General features: G+C 42.9%; 1 protein-coding gene across 1 annotated transcript in view; it reads right to left on the minus strand.

Moving 5' to 3' along the window:
* Positions 1–12582: 12582 nt before the first annotated feature.
* Positions 12583–17288, minus strand: part of SKOR2 (SKI family transcriptional corepressor 2) — a 101397-nt gene continuing 96691 nt past the window's right edge. Inside the window, exons 7-8 of the mRNA XM_030191929.1 lie at positions 15103–15168; positions 12583–12647 (exon numbers count right to left, since the gene is read on the minus strand). Coding sequence (XP_030047789.1) covers positions 15106–15168 — 63 coding nt within the window. The 3' untranslated portion in view covers positions 12583–12647; positions 15103–15105. The remainder of the gene's footprint in view (positions 12648–15102; positions 15169–17288) is intronic.

Genomic DNA, 17288 nt, shown 5'->3' on the forward strand with positions numbered 1-17288 from the left:
CTGGATCCTGTGACATTCCCAGGCAGCCATACAGTCTCACTGTGTATTGTCATCACATCCTCCCTCCCTCCCTTTTGTGGTTTAGAAGGAGTTAATTATTTTATGTTTGTTTTCTCCTCCACTATGTGTTTAATTATATCCCTGTGTAACCTATGCCACCTCCTCATAATGACTCCCAGTTCCTTTTTTGTCTGTTGGGTCATGGATTTGATATACACCTTTCTGTGGTACAACCAAAGTGGTTTGCATATTTTATGCAGGTACTATCTCTGTCCATAGTTGACTCACAATCTAAGTTTTGCACCTGGGGCAATGGCTGGTTGTGACTTTCCATCTTCATGGAATATGGTCATAGTACGACCTAAGCAGAAGGATTTAAAGCTTCCTGATTCAGATGTTCTAATCATCGTCCTATAGCTAATCTCCCATTCCTTTCAAAAGTGGCGAAGTCCCTTGTGCTGTCCTGCTTAACAGATCACATTAAAGCAACCTTCATCCAAACTAAACAAGTTTCCATTTTTTTAATAGTTCCAAAACGGCCCTGATAACCCTCCTTAATACAGTATGAGATTCCTTATCCAGTAAGCAGGCTGTTTTTTTTTTTTACTTCTTTCAGTTGATCTTTCCACAGGATTTGACCTTGTCGATCATGCTGTCTTACTAGAAAGATTGTGATGCAAGGGTGTCACTTGTACAACATGGCTGTCGTTCCAGTCTTATTTAGGTAGCCCTTCCTATAGTGTCCTCTGGCGTGATCCTTATTCAGATGCATTTTCTGTTCATTGTAGGGTGCTGTAGGGATCCTTAATGGCACCATTGCTATTCAATATCTTTTTAGCACCACTAGCAACTCTTGTAATGGACCTCAGCGCTATTCCATTTATCTGCGCAGACGAAGTTCAGATCCTGACTCCATTTGACCCTCAGGACCCACTAGCTCTGTGTGCCTTATTATCAAAACTTGAAGTTTTATTTTCCTGGATCATCACTAAAAGGATGAAACTGAATTTCTCTAAAACTAAGGCTATGCTTTTTTCTTGCAGGCAAACACCTGCAAGTTACTTAAATCTTCTTGATTATATATGCCCTATGGGTGAAGGAAAAAACTCATTGTACCCGAATGTTCTGAAAAAGACATGAGTGAAATCCAAAGTCCCTTTTCCTTCCCTTAAGTAAAACAAGAAAAAAACTAAAAAACTAAAAACAAATGTTGACATTTAATAGCTGGAGAACAGCTGACAGAGCAGTATTAGGACTCAGATTTTAAGTGATCTTATTTGGTTGCACAGTGTCCTCTAGTGGCTAACTGTGGAATAGCATGGGGTTAAAGGTATGGAAAGTGCTCCAGTCAACCATGTGAGAACATATCGAGAAAGCTGGGGAAAAAATGGCATTCAAAATATTGAGACAGGTCTCTGAAGCTACATGGAATCCAAAAGTCAAAAAAGTCATTGCCTGTATCTCCATTATCTGGGTTTGGGTATAATTATACCTGAGCGAAATCCAAATTATTCTATTTGTTTCTAAATCCATTCTCAAGGCAAGTTATAATCAGGTAAACAAGTCATATCCCTCCCTAGGTAGGGATTTGGTTTGATTCTCCCTGCTGCTCTTTGTGATCTTGGGCAAGACACGTGATCCTTCATTGCCCCAGGTACAAAACTAGATTGTGAACCCACTAGAGACAGAGAGGCAGTGGCGTACCTAGGGTAGTTGACACCCGGGTCTTTAACACCTCCCTCCAAAATCCAGTACTAGGCATAAAGAGAATACAAAACACTCAGGACCTATAGAGCAATTCTACCACACCATAAGCAGTCATTTCTACAAGTCACACAAGGAAAAGGAAAGCGTCTTAAACACTACAGTGAGCACTAGAACATCAATTCACTTACTGTAAAACGAAACCAGACAGAATAGTACAGATCGTCGATCCTGCACAGTCAATGCCAACTGAAAGCCATGTCTTTTTCACAAACACAGATACACCCTACTCCACTATAGAATAAGTAATCATAAACTTTCTATTTAGACAAAAATTAAACTGAACCCCCAAGATGCCAGACTCTGCATACAATGCAACACAACAGAAACAGAAAATGTAAATTTGAAAATACTAACAAATACCAATCACCACTTTACAAATTAACAAATAGAAATAAAACAAATATAGAAAATAAAATAATACCATTTTATTGGACTAATACATTTAGCTTTCAGAGGCCAAAACCTCCTTCCTCAGGTCAATACAGTATAGTGCTGTTACAGTATCCTATCCTGACCTGAGGAAGGGGATTTTGTTCTCTAAAAGTTAGTCAAAATGTATTAAAATTAGTCCAATAAAAAGATTACCTTATTTCCATGTTCTATTTATAAACATTTATTAACACAGCTACAATACTACTTTATCCTAAAGCAAAAAAATAAAAAATATATATTTTATTTAAAGTTTGCTGTCTCTGGTTTCTGCTTTCCTCATCTTCTTTTCACTGTCTCCCTTCCATCCAGCATCTGCCTTTGCTCTCTCCCTGCCATCCAGTGTCTGCCCTCTGTCTCCAGTCCCCTCCATCCAATGTCTGCCCTCTCTCCCTGCCCCTTCCATCCACTGTCTGCCCTCTCTCTCTCCCTTCCATCCAATCTGCTCTCTCTCTCTCACCCTTCCGTTTGCCCTCTTTATCTGCCCCTTCCGTCCACCATCTTCCCCTGTCTGCCCTCTCTCTCTCTCTCCCTTCCATCCACTGTCTGCCCTTCCTCTCCTTTCCATCCACTGTCTGCCCTTTCTCTCTGCCCCTTCGATCCACCATTTGCCCTACCTCTTCCATCCATCCAGGGTCTGCCCTCCCTCTCGCTCCCCCTTCCATCCAGGATCTGTCCCCCCCCTCTCTCTCTCTACCCCCTCTTTTCGGCCTCCAGTTCTAGCCCCACTATCCCACCAGTTTCAGCCCCAGCCCTTTTCTTCCACCAGTCCCGAGCTTCAGCCCCAGCCAGTTTTCCCTGTCCCCTTTTCAGCCCCCAGTCCCCACACCAGTCCCCAGTTTCAGCCACCAGCTGACAACATTTTTTTTTGATGGAAGAAAGATTGGTAAAATTGGTTTCAGTGACATGTACAATTATTGATTATAGTAACTTGGTCCATACTGGTCTCCCTGGGACAAGTTTGAAAAGATTACAAACATTGCAAAATGCAGCTATGAGAATATTAGCAAATGCTTGACAGATTGTAAGCTCTTTGAGCAGGGATTGTCTTTCTATGTTAAATTGTACAGCGCTGCGTAACCCTAGCAGCGCTTTAGAAATGTCAAATAGTAGTAGTAGTAGTTTCACCCCTTTTTATATTAATTACCCCTGGCTGCCTGTGAAATATCAATTTGATTTTAAATTACTTGTTTGGCTCAGAGAGCATATTATCAGCAAGTTTTGGCATACCTTGCATTGGTGAACAGTGGTGTAGCCACAGGTGGGCCTGGGTGGGCCGGGGCCCGCCCACTTAGGGTTTAGTGGTAGCTGGTGGAGATCCCAAGCTCTATCAGCTGAAGACTTCCCTTTCATGGTAAGCCAAGGTGGAAAGAAGCATTTTCTCGCCAGCTGAGATATTTTTTTGGTGGTGGTGGTGAAGAACACTTGGTGCCCACCCACTTCTTGCCTAGGCCCACCCAGAATCTGTTGTCTGGCTACGCCCCATATGCCATATACACCAGGGAGAGCATTGCACTGTGTCTGGGCATCATTTGGCAATTCCACAGATCAAAGAAGCTCAGTGGAAGGCGACCCATGAGAGTGCCTTTTTTGGCGAATTCCCAGCTTTTGGAATCAGCTTCCCCCAACTTTGCAAAAGGAACCAACTTTGCTTAAGTTTAAGGGTTATTAAAAGCTCAATTTTGTCCTCAGGCATTTGGGTTGTGGAAGGTGTAGGGATCTCGGAGGAACTCCATCTATGTTTTTGTGGTGTGTCTATTCAGGAAATCTAGACTGCCCCAACTTAACATTTCATCCTTTAGATTGTAAGCTCCTTTGAGCAGGGACTGTCCTTCTTTGTTTAACTGTACAGCGCTGCGTAACCCTAGTAGCACTCTAGAAATGTTAAATAGTAGTAGTAGTAGTAAGGTATATAGTAGTTTCCTTCCTTTAAAATGGCGTTCTTACTATGGGGCCCTTTTACTAAGCTGTGGTAGGCCCACCACGGGCCTACTGTATGCTAAAAGAGCACTACTGAGGGATGTGCTGAGGTGTTAACTACATAATTACATAAGTATTGCCACACTGGGACAGACCAAAGGTCTATCAAGCCCAGCGTCCTGTTTCCAACAGTGACTGGTCCAGGTCACAAATACCTGGCAAGATCCCGAAAAAGTTGAATACATTTTATGCTGCTTATCCCAGATATAAGCAGTGGATGTTCCCCAAGTCAATTTAATAATGGTCTATGGACTTTTAGGAAGCCGTCCAAACCGTTAAACCCTGCTAAGCTAACCGCCTTTACCACATTCTCTGGCAACGAATTCCAGAGTTTAATTACACATTGAGTGAAGAAAAATTTTCTCCGATTCGTATTAAATTTACTACTTTGTAGCTTCATCGCATGTCCTCTAGTCCTAGTATTTTGGGAAAGAGTAAACAAATGATTCACGTCTACCTGTTCCACTCCACTCAATATTTTATAGACCTCTGTCATAACTCCCCTCAGCCGTCTTTTCTCCAAGCTGAAGAGCCCTAGATGCTTCAGCCTTTCCTCATAGGGAAGTCGTCCCATTCCCTTTATCATTTTCGTTGCCCTTCTCTGTACCTTTTCTAATTCCACTATATCTTTTTTGAGATGCGGTGACCAGAATTCGAGGTGCGGTTGCACCATGTACCGATACAAAGGCATTATAACGCCCTCATTTTTGTTTTCCATTCCTTTCCTTTTTTTTATTATTTTTTTTTATTTATTTATTTATAATTTTATTATACATTTAACAAGGTAATCCTTGCTGGAAACACAGGCAAATGATATATTACATAATTCTCGTCCAGTGTTTACCATTGAACAAAAAAAAAAAAAAAAAAAAGAACAGTTCAAAAAATAAATCTTACAATGGACACAGAAATACATTTAAAAGAAAAATAGTTTTGCCTTCCTTAGACCTCAAACATTGAGGGGGAAGTGATAGAGTCAGAGAAGTTTCAAAATAATCAACATTATTATAAGCAAAAGCTGCTTTTTTACTCCAGGTTATTTAAATTACTTCAACTGTTTCATATCTAGAAACGATTTCAGTTGTTCCAGTGAAAAGAAGGTATATTTAGTCTGACCTAACTTAACCACACATTTAGCTGGATATGCCAGAAAAAAAGTACCACCAATATCAATTGTTTTCTGTTTCAAAATAAGAAAAGCTTTCCTTTTTTGTTGTGTCTGTTTGGTCACGTCTGGAAAAATCCAGACCTTAGAACCACAAAATTGAGCCCCAGTATTACGAAAATACAATCTTAATATATTATTATAGTCTTGTTCAAAAACAAAAGAAATCAATAATGTGGCTCTATCAAGAATTGATTCTGAAGATTGTTCCAAAATGTCAGAGATATTTTGTAAATCAGGAATAATATTTTCTGTTCCTCGCAGTTCCCCTTTTGGTTTAGGAATAAAGTAGATTTTGTTCACCGGAGGTATCGCGTCCAGGGGAATTTTGAGAATCTCATTCAAATATCTTCTAAATGTTTCTATCGGAGTTACCCCCGACAGCTTAGGAAAATTCAACAGACGGAGATTAAGCCGTCTGTTATGGTTCTCTAATTGTTCAATTTTTCTTCTTATATCCATATTATCTTTAACAAACATAGTCTTAAACTCCTTGAATGATTCTATTTCTTTACCAAGATTAGCCACTTGCTTTGTTAAGTTATCTTTAACGGATTCAACAGTCACTTTTAATTCCTCAAATTTGGCATTTAAATTTAACACATCACCTGAGGTTTTTTGTAGTGTAGTATTCATTAGGCCCAACATCACTCCTATCGTTTCTAGTGTCACCTCCGGATTTTTCACTGAGGGAGGACAAACTCCCTCAGGCTTCCCAGTCGACTTTTGCATGCCCGGGTCCTCGCTGGTTACCCCTGCCGATACACTTCCGGGATCGGCGGGGTTTCCCTCCAGGGACGCCGTCGACGCTGGGCACGGAGGAATCAAGAGCGTTGATGGTGGAGAAAGGGAGGTTTCCTCTCCCAGCGGGGATCGCGCTTCTCCGGGAACTCCCGCTATGGGATCCTCCTCCCTCTGAAACCTGGAGAAACCGGCGAAATACCGCTCAAGAGACGCTTGGGTCGGGGAAGAAGTCAAGGTAGGCTGAGGATCTAGCCTTAACTTTCCCTTTCTTTTGGAATGAGGCATTTTTGAAAAATTTAAGAATAATTTTCCTCCCCAAACGCTCGAGACTCTCTGGCATTCAGCCAGTTAGGCAGCCATCTTGACACGCCCCCCCCTCCTTTCCTAATAATACCTAACATTATATTTGCATTCTTTGCCACAGCAGCACACTGAGCAGAGGGTTTCAACGTATCATCAACAACGATGCCGAGATCCCTTTCTTAGTCGGTGATTCCTAACGTAGAACCTTGCATTATGTAGCTATAGTGTTCCACGATAGAGTTCCACTTAGTGTGCGCTAATCCCATGCTGGAAAATATATATATTTTATTTTCCAGCATGGGAGGCGTGTCTGGGGGCAGAGAGTAGGCGATTAGCACAGTAGTAGTGCAGGAGCTAAATAGGTGGCAGTAAAGGCTCCCGGTGGTAATGGCCACTCACTAATGGGGAAATTGGCATGTGGACATTAAAAAAAAGGCAGCCGCAGCCATTTTTCAGCCTTTATAGAATGTGGTCAGAGCACACGGCAAACCCATGCTACTCACAGCACCGGCCACTTTCTAGCACACATTAGCAAAAGGATCCCTATATGTTTTAATATTATTTTATATATCATAAACTGAGAGAAGCACCAGGGCAGCCGGAAGTAGCACATCTTTAGCGCTGCCGGAAACTCAATGGTTTTGAAGGACAGGGAGAGAGGCAGGAGTGCCGCTGGAGGTGGGAGGGAATGGAGGAAGGGAGGGCTGCTGGACCAGTGGGAGGGAAGGGAGATAGGGTGGTAGGGAACGTGAACTGCCAGACTGTGGGCAGCGGTTTTCTGGGTACCAGTTTTAAGGGTCTTCTGCAGCTGGCCTGGCCTTTGTAAAACTGCCAGTTGTCAACCCTACAGACAACCCAGGGTTTATTCTTCAACCAAGGTTCTTAAGGTCCATTCCATCCTCACCCATCCCCACAATTAATCTCCATTCTCACCCGTACCTGCAGGAGTCAACACTATTATTTACTTGCTCGCAGCCCTCTGTTTCCTCCCAACCCCAACAACCTCCCATGATTTTTTGGTTGGGATTCACTATTCAACCAATGAGTGTTCCAAGCCTCAGTCTGGTGTTCCAGCTGCCTTTCTAGGCATTCCAAGCCTCGTTCTGGGCTTCGCCTCTCTCCATATGTTTAAAGCCTCATTATGGTGCTCCAATTGCCTCTCTCGGTGCATTCCGAGCCTCATTTTGGAGTCATCAGAGATTTTGACTACACTCCTGTGGGAATCCCACAGCAACTTCTTCCATCCCTGCAGGAATCCCATGGCTACTTCTTCTATATCCGCGGGAATGCCACAGGTTCCATGGGATTCCCACAATCCCCATTCCTGTGCAGCTCTCTAATCCAGATCCCTTCAACGTAGTCTTATTTTCCAAATATACAAATGTACAAAACAGCTGTTCCAGGATCCCAAAAGTTTAAAATGTTTTTGACCACTGATTCATTTGAAAAAAATCAAAAACAGCAAGTTTTTAGTGATCCACAACCCAGTCCTTGGGACACACCCAGCCAGTTGGGTTTTCAGGAATCCATAATGAATATGGATGAGATAGATCTGCATGCTAAGAAGGCAGTGCCACCCAGATTGGCTCTATCTGTCCTCCTTTTTCTGGAGCCATATGGTAACCCTAGGCTTGTTGAGCCCCGAGGATGGGTTGAGAAACACTGCTCTAGAGTTAAAGGTTACAACACTTTTCCAGTGTGGACTGGGGTAAGGCCCAATCTGGCTGTCATATCTAGGTTTCAGAAAAATGTTTGGCGTCCCAGGAAGCAGGTATAAATGCTGAAGTCAGTCTTTTTGGACATAGACATACATTCCCTTCTGAAATAGGGAATACATGTTAATTTTTTTTTTGGGGGGGGGCATGCTCTAGTCCCACCTTAAGCATGCCCACTCCCCTTTACCAGATGTACATTTTTTAGTTTTAGGGACCCTTTTACAAAGCTGCGGTGAAAAATGGCCTTAGCCCGCCCTTCCATGCGTCTCTCCCGTGTTCTAAGGTCACTTTTTCTGTGGCTAGAAAAAGGCTGATTTTCTATTTATGTCATTATTGGCCACACACTAACGTTACCATTATCTTATGGGCCCTTACCGCCACCCATTTTGGGTGGTAAGAGCTTATGCTAATCATGCACTAATTAGTTATCGTGCATCAGTGTGGCTGTGCTATTTGATTTGCGCAGACAGGTCTGCTCTCAACCACCAGACACAAGCCTCGACAAAAAAAGTGTTTAAAAGTTTTAGTGCATAGGTAGCACATTTGCATCAGGATTTTACTGTGGGACGCTTCAGGGATGCCCCATGCTAAGCCCTTTTAAGCTGTGGTAAGCATGCATGAGTGCTTACCGCAACTTGATAAAAGGACCCCATAGACACTTAGGGGTCCTTTTACTAAGATGCCCTGAAAAATGGGCTGCGCTAGTGTAGGTGTGTATTGTGGATGTGCACAGATCCATTTTTCACCGTACCTGTAAAAAAATGCCTTTTTATGGGGGAGGGGGGGAATGGACATATGGCAAAATGAAAATTGGCACGCGTCCATTTTGGGTCTGAGACCATATCGCCAACCATTCACTTAGTGGTAAGGTCTCACGGGTTAACTGGGTGGTAATGGTCTATGCATGTAGAATGCCTTTTACTGCCTGGTTAGCGCCACATGGCGGAAATTAAAATTGATTTTCCACTGCGCGTAGTAGATGCGCGAAAAAATGAAATGACCATCCATGCCATATAGTAACTCCAAATTGACACATGTTGGGCATGCTTAGGTGCCTGCGCAGTTTAGTAAAAGGGCCCCTTATATCCTTGCTTTGTAAAATTGGGATTTAGGTGCTTATCCAGCTTATTTTCTAACGAGCTCGCCGGCCATCTTCCAACACAAATCAGGAGATGGCTGGCGATCTCCTGAACCCGGCGAAATCGGTATAATCGAAAGCTGATTTTCGCTGGTGCCAACTGCTTTCCGTTGCAGAGCCGGCCAAACTTCAAGAGGGCGTGTCGATAGGGTAGTGAAGGCGGGATGGGGGCGGGACGGGTGACGTGGTCACGAGATGGCCGGCTTCGCCCGATAATGGAAAAAAGAAAGCTGGCCCTGATGAGCATTTTGCCGGCTTCACTTGGTCCCTTTTTTTTCGGGACCAAGCTTCAAAAAGGTGCCCCAACTGACCAAATGACCACCGGAGGGAATCGTGGATGACCTCCCCTTACTCCCCCAGTGGTCACCCAAAAAAAAAATATTTTTTTGCCAGCCTCTATGCCAGCCTCAAATGTCATACCCAGCTCCCTGACAGCAGTATCTATCTTGTTTTAATGACTAAATCAAAACATAGCAGGAGGAAAAAGAATTTTTCACCCACCCTATGGATCACGGATTGGGAGAACTATCTTTTAGTGATGAATCACTCATAGGTCAAAAAACGTCCTTCCTGCCCTTAGTCCAAACTTTATTTATTTAAATTCAGGTTTGCCGAAATAACATATATATGTTTTGTCTTTTGAAATATATCAAATAGTCTTATGAAACATAGCCACAATTCTGACTCTCAAATCTTCATGTGAAAATAAATCGGCAATATATGAAGGAATCAGCTAGCAAAGGGACACTTAAATGCTGGATCCCGACAGGAGCCTGTTTCACTAAGGCTTTGTAGGGGGATCAAATCCAGCAGTCACTATCTTGTGTCCTCATATTTGTGTGCTGTATGTGGAGGAATACATGGGGAGGCTGTATGGGGAGGCATATAAATGTTTAGACCTGTCAGGTGGGCCTGACAGGGCCAGCCAAACCACCAGGGGACATGTATCTAGCTAGGGTGGCACAATTTGGGGGCAGCATCAAGGCCACTATCAGCTTGTTTAAAGAATCTTCTCTGCAGCTGAGCATCCACACATACTCAAAGCCTGCCAGATTCTACCCCCTCTGGTGTGGGAAGGTGAAGCAGACCTTCAGCACTGTGCCATTGCAGTATTAGCTAAGTATTGGGTGGCTGTTTTGGGGTTTTATTGTACAATTAATTTATCAATGACAAAATGTAACCCAGTATAGTAGGCAAATGATTAATACACACGATATTCTGCAGATCTGGAATAGCATAGTGCTATAGGAGAGCACATAGCTGAAATGGCTGTGTGGCAAGTGCGAACTTACTGCACGTCATTTCTTTTTTTGGCCTTTTTACCCTCTGTAGTAAGAGGGGCCCTAGCATGCGGCAAAACCAGCTGCAGCTGCAGCATAGTAAAAGGGCCCCTAAATGTGTTAGTGTCTGCCTGTTTCTCTCTTTCTGTGTTGTCATTCTTTTTGGTCTCTTTGTCTGTGTTATCTTTATCTCGTTTCAATATCCATATCACTTTATCTCTGTGTATATGTCTATTTCTTTGTATGCACACTTTAAATATCATAGTCAGGTAGCTCTCTTCTCTTCATATAACTCTCTTCCCTCATTGGGTGCCAACTGGATCTTCTCAAGGATATCACTCAGGTACACCAGGTAAGTAGTCTTCTTTTCTTCATCTTTACACCTACTAGCTTAACTATATATAAATAAACAAGTCTGTCTCCCTAGTGAATGCAAACTTTTTAGTGTGTCCTTCTTCTCATACTTCTTAGCTTCCAAAATGAAAAAATAATTGTCAATACCCTGCCTAAACCAACCCCATAAATTCTCCCAGATTATGTGTGCAGTTCTGTATTCTTTTATAATGAAGTATCTGTTACTTGGGAGACTTAAATAAAATTCTGGCAAATAGTTACAACTTTAAAAAGATTTCTCAATTTTGCCCTACTCTGAGATTTAAAAAAGTTCCATTCAATCAGGCACTTCAAAATAGTTTCTCTTACTTTCAACTTATCAAACAATGGCCTGTTTGGTCACATTCCAGATAAATAGACCAAATTATTAATTCCCTCCTTCTTTCAGTACAATACAGCTGCAGTGGGCTGCACATACGTTTTTGCAATATGTCAATTAAAGTACAGACATTTCCCTGTTTCCATTTCCCTCAGGCATCTAAGAGCTTCTTTAAAAACTGCCAGAGCGCTCCCTCTTTGAGCAGGGACTGTCTTTCTTCTACGTTTGTGCAGCGCTGCATACGCCTTGTAGCGCTATAGAAATGCTAAATAGTAGTAGTAGTAGTAGTAGTAGTAGTAATACAAGTCACACCACAGTAACATAGACTCCCTTATCAAGTCTTGAGACGATGTAGACAAAGTCCAAATTTATTATGTAGCTCAATAGACATGATGAGTCAAATCAATTGTGCAACTCATCGTGTCTTTTGAGCTACATAATAAATTTGGACTTTTTCTACATCGCCTCAATACTTTATCCTTGAGTCATCTTCTCTGTGTTCTTTGTGTTAACAGTATAATAACACTTAATGGTAGCTCACATTGATAACTTCCTTCCTGAACATGCTACCTGCAGATTGATAGTGGAACATAAGCATGTAGAGAAGAGCATCTCAATGATAGGGCCTTCATAGCATTCCTTTCCCACATCCAACCCAGTCCTAGGCATCAGGTGAATGGAGTGGCAGCCCCTGCCCACCTTAACAACCCTGTGCGCCATCCAAACAGTGCCCCAGAGCTACATATACATAGAATTATGGGGAAAAGCCACAACTTTTATTTCATAGATGTTTTTTAATTATAGACTTTTATCCACAGGAATATTAAAGAAACTACAAGAACAGAGTTAAATACCTTTTTTCTTCTTTTTATAATGGTGATTATATTCTTAATTACACTCAATATTAAATTGTAAAATATCTGCAGAAGAGTACAATCTGAATTCAGACAGCAGGCAGAGTACAACAGAAGGTTCTCTGAGGCTTGTGGCCATGCCACCCAATTCCCAGTCTTCATCTGTGAAGGGTCTGTGTAGGACCGATGCTCCTTTAGCATTGCCATGATTCTTTATTTGGTATTTAGGAGTCAGCGGTGAGCTGAGGGTTGACAATTCTATCTCCAGTTTATCCATCCAATGGTAGCAAATCTGTCAAGCCTCCCCGAACACCAAGACCTTGGTATGGCCAGGAGCTCCAAAGGTGTGCCTTCAGTTTGTTGTATGATTATTTGCCTAATAATTAATGGCTGCTACATTCTATGATACATGGCTGGCCATGATGCTTTGAGGTCACTTGTCCTTGGGTTCGCATGAGCCCTTTTAGAGGTGATTTTTCCCTAGTCTTTATACAGGTTAGATTTCACTTGGTGGTGGGTCTTATTTTACAAGAAAACAGCTCCGATGGGTCCTTGGGCCTCTGTGGTACAAAGAAGAGAGAAAAAAATGAAACATGACCACATAGCTTGTGCTAAGCATTTGAGCATTCAGTCTGATTCCAAAATGCATGGTGGGCTAGAGCAAAGATGTGCCAAGTCCAAATATAGAACTGTCCAGAATATTCAAGGCTTGCCTTCCAATGTAAAAATCTAAATATAACATGTAAACACACAACTGGAAAGAGTCATAATTCCCTTTGGATAGGACAGTTCCAAGCAGCTGGAGTTTTTGAATCATTCTAATGTAATACAGTAATCACTGGCAGTTATCAGAGTAACAGTTGACAGATATAAGGGTAATTACTGGTAGTTAGTGGGGTGGTTACAGGTCACTTTTAATTATGCAGTATATGCTACTCATATATGGCATTTCAGCATTTTTGTAGGTGACATCAATGTGATTGTTCTAATGGTTTATATAGTGCATATCAGATATTCACTGTACATGTGCACGAATAAAACAGTGCATTACCCATGGAAATGAACAGGCGTTCATGAAGTTGCTATCTCTATATGAGGGTAAACTTATGTGTGCAGTGCCTAAATGAACATTAGTTTACCTACATTTTAAAGAAGTGTACCCTGGAGCCAGGGCTGGAGAGGGGTTTGAAGAAGTATCCTTAGGATCAGGGTTGGGGAGAGGTTTGAAGAGACATCTCCCTGGGTGGAGTTGGGAAGTGGCTTGAAGAAACATCCCTAGGGGACAAAGCTGGGGAGGAGTTTGAAGATGCAACCCTATGGGTACAGTTAGGGAGATGGGTTGAAAGAGGCATACCCCTTGGATGGAGTTGGGGAGGGTCTTGAAGAGGTATGCTGGGGGTGGGACTAGAGAGGTTTAAAGGAGTAGCCTAGTAGTTAGTGCAGTGGATTTTGATCATGAACTGGGATCAATTCCCACTGCAGCTCCTTGTGACTCTGGGCAAGTCACTTAACCCTCTATTTCCCTAGTTACAAAATAATTACCTCTGTATAATATATTTAAGCCAAAAAGCTTAATACTCGCCCCTAAACAATACTGCAAAATCATATAGGCAAGAGGGAAAATATTGAGTGTTAATCTTTTAAGGAGGAAAGACTTCAGAAATTCTGTATTCACTATATATCTTTGTGAATTACAGACTGCCATTAATCTCAGGCATATTTTTCTGTAGAGATCATGATACAGATTCGTCATAAGTCAAAACCTCCACCTACCTAATCAGTGCTATCTCTGTGGTATTAATTTAACATAAATGCCAATGCATAAATAATCTATTTTGAACCACCAAATAGAAAAAATGTGGGGACTATAAATCAATGTCCAAAATCATGTCCCAAACATTAATATATTCAGCAGGATATTTCAGGATAAATTCAAAATATATTCAGAATATATACAACAAGATATTTCTCATAATCTTATATAGACACTTATAGGGATTATCAGATCTACATGCATCTCGCAACCATATGAACAATCTTGTTCTATCGTTATAGACGAAATGGTGCGGTGCAAATCCTCATAGAATCCCACATTACTGTGTATATAAAATCCCACAGTAATGTGGGATTCCTGAGGATTTGCACCGCACCATTTCGTCTATAACGATAGAACAAGATTGTTCATATGGTTGCGAGATGCATGTAGATCTGATAATCCCTATAAGTGTCTATATAAGATTATGAGAAATATTTTGAATTTATCCTGAAATATCTTGCTGAATATATTAATGTTTGGGACATGATTTTGGACAATGCATAAATAATGATACCTATCTGGGCTATGTGTGGACCGTAGGGGGGGATGGGCCTGGATCCGCCTGCCTGAAGTGCACTGCACCCACTAAAAACTGCCCCAGGGACCTGCATACTGCTGTCATTGAGCTGAGTTTTTGAGGCTGGCATAGAGGCTGACCACTGGGGGAGTAAGGGGAGGTCATCCCCCATTCCCTCCGGTGGTCATCTGGTCAGTTCAGGCACCTTTTTCAGGCTTGGTCATGAACAAAAGGGACCAAGTAAAGTCGGCCAAATGCTCGTCAGGGCCAGCTTTCTTTTTTCCATTATCGGCCGAAGCCGGCCATCTCTTAACCACGCCCCCGTCCCGCCTTCGATATACTGTCAACACGCCCCCTTGAACTTTGGCCGGCCCTGTGACGGAAAGCAGTTGAAGCCGACCAAAATTGGCTTTCAATTATACCAATTTGGGCGGGTTTAGGAGATGGCTGGCCATCTCCCGATTTGTGTCGGAAGATGGCTGGCCTTCTCGTTCGAAAATAAGCAGGTTAGTACCATGGATTGTACCAAGTTGTGAAATATTTCCCTCGGGAAAAAAGGTTTCAGCTGCTAATTCGATTTCGGTCAAAACCGAGAACCCCGGTTTCGGTTGTCTTCTAGACTAGATATTACTATTGCTTTTCCTCAGAAGTTTTCAAAAGGAAGAACAGGCCAAGTTTTTACCTTTTAGCTTTTGCTGAGGTGCGTGCCAAGCTTCTCTTTCCTGATTAAGCTCGCTGCATAAGGGATCTGAAAGGGAAAAAAAAAGGAGACCAATTTATAAAAGGCTGTATGTCCTGTGCAATACTCACAAACAGAAACTGCTGTCCTAAGCTGGGGCACTTTATATAAAAGTCCTTGGATTTCCTGCCTTAGAGAACTTCCAGTCTATGCACACCAGAGGCAATGGTGATAATGCTGTGTGATAATTTTGGACATTCCTGAAGCAGCAACCCTGAAATTCCTCCTAAATCTAATGGCCTTAATTCTGAAGAATTCCTAAGCTGTGAAGAAGCATCTGGGGTTAGCTGTCACAGTGCACTAGTTCCAAGTACTATAGAAAATAGATTTGGCTGGCTCAAAGGTAATTGGAAGAGCCCTGCTGGATTTACTATCAGGCTTATTTTCGAAAGTGATTGCCGGCCATCTTCCGACATAAATCGGGAGATGGCCGGCGATCTCTCATAAGCGGCAAAATCGGTATAATCGAAAGCTGTTTTTTTGACACCATTGCCGCTTTCCCGTCGCCGAGCCGGCGAATGTTCAAGGGGGCGTTCGGTGGCGTAGCGAAGGCGGGACATGGGCGGGCATGGACGTGGCTACCAGATGGCCGGCTTTCGTGGTTAATGGAAAAAAAAGCGGCGTTAATCAGTATTTCGCAGGGTTTACTTGGTCCTTTTATTTTCACGACCAAGCCTCAAAAAGGTGCCCTAAATGACCAGATGACCACTGGAGGGAATGGGGGATGACCTCCCCATACTCCCCCAGTGGTGACCAACACCCTCCCACACTAAAAAAATAAAAATAAAAACCTTTTTTGCCAGCCTGTATGCCAGCCTCAAATGTCATACCCAGCTCCCTGACAGCAGTATGCAAGTTCCTGGAGCAGTTTTTAATGGGTGCAGGGTACTTCAGGCAGGCAGACCCAGGTCCACCCCCCCCTCCCTGTTACACTTATGGTGCTAAATGTTGAGCCCTCCAAACCCCACTGTACCCACATGTAGGTGCCCCCCTTCACCCTTAAGGGCTATGGTAATGGTGTAGAGTTGTGGGGAGTGGGTTTGGGGGGGATTTGGGGGGCTCAGCATCCAAGGTAAGGGAGCTATGCACCTTGGAGCTATTTGTGTAATTTTTAAAAAAAGTTTTAGAAGTGCCCCCTAGGGTGCCCGGTTGGTGTCCTGGCATGTCATGGGGACCAATGCACTACAAATGCTGGCTCCTCCCACGACCAAATGCCTTGGATGTAGCCGGGGTTGAGATGGCCGCTTTTACCTTCCATTGTCGCTGAAAAACAAAAGCGGCCATCTCAAACCCGGCTAAATCCAAGGCATTTGGCCGGTTTCAACCGTATTATTGAAACAAAAGATGGCCGGCCATCTTTTTTGATAATACGGTTCCGGCCAGCTGTTGCGCCGCCGCCGCCAAAATAGATCGCTGGCGATCTGTTTCGCCGGCGCCGTTCGATTCTGCCCCTCTATGTGACATAATTTCTTGCACTGTTTTGAATTCTGCAGAACAGAGGGTCATGTCAATAGCTTCACTAGCCAGAGAGGTGGTAGACATCCTCCAACTATGTGAACCCAATTGATCTACATTGACTATGTTGTGATAAAAACCTAAATGCTCCCTCAGGCCTGCATACCTAAAAATACACAAACCATTCTGAAACAGGCAAAAACACTGAAGTTTTTGGCTTCTGTGGTTGTTTATGTGTGTGTGTGTGTACAGGGCGTGTTTGCAAAAAAGTCACAAAATTACGCCTGTTCCTGTTATAAACTTTTGTGCTTAGGAGCTTTTTTTTTATTAAAGGGCATTAAAATCTAGGTTTATCGCATTCTAACGTGGACTTCCCTGCATGCTAAGCCCAGATTTATCGTGATATATTTTGTAGGGTTTTTTTTTGCAGGTCATGTGCTAATGTTCACATAGCATGCGGTACCTGCAAAAAATTAACTTGGGAGCACTTACTGCCCCCCTCCGAGTTCTAGGCTCCCCAGGCTCTCCCTCCCTCCGGATTCCAGGCCCTCCCTCTGAGTTCCAGGCCCCCTCCCTCTGAGTTCCAACCCCAGCCCGACCTCTTCTCCCACAACAATCCTCCACCGGTCCGCCCTCACCTTCCTGCATGCCGCCCAGAATTTTAAAAGTTATCT

Source organism: Microcaecilia unicolor, chromosome 2 (genome assembly GCF_901765095.1).
Source record: "Microcaecilia unicolor chromosome 2, aMicUni1.1, whole genome shotgun sequence".
Taxonomy (NCBI): Eukaryota; Metazoa; Chordata; class Amphibia; order Gymnophiona; family Siphonopidae; genus Microcaecilia; species Microcaecilia unicolor.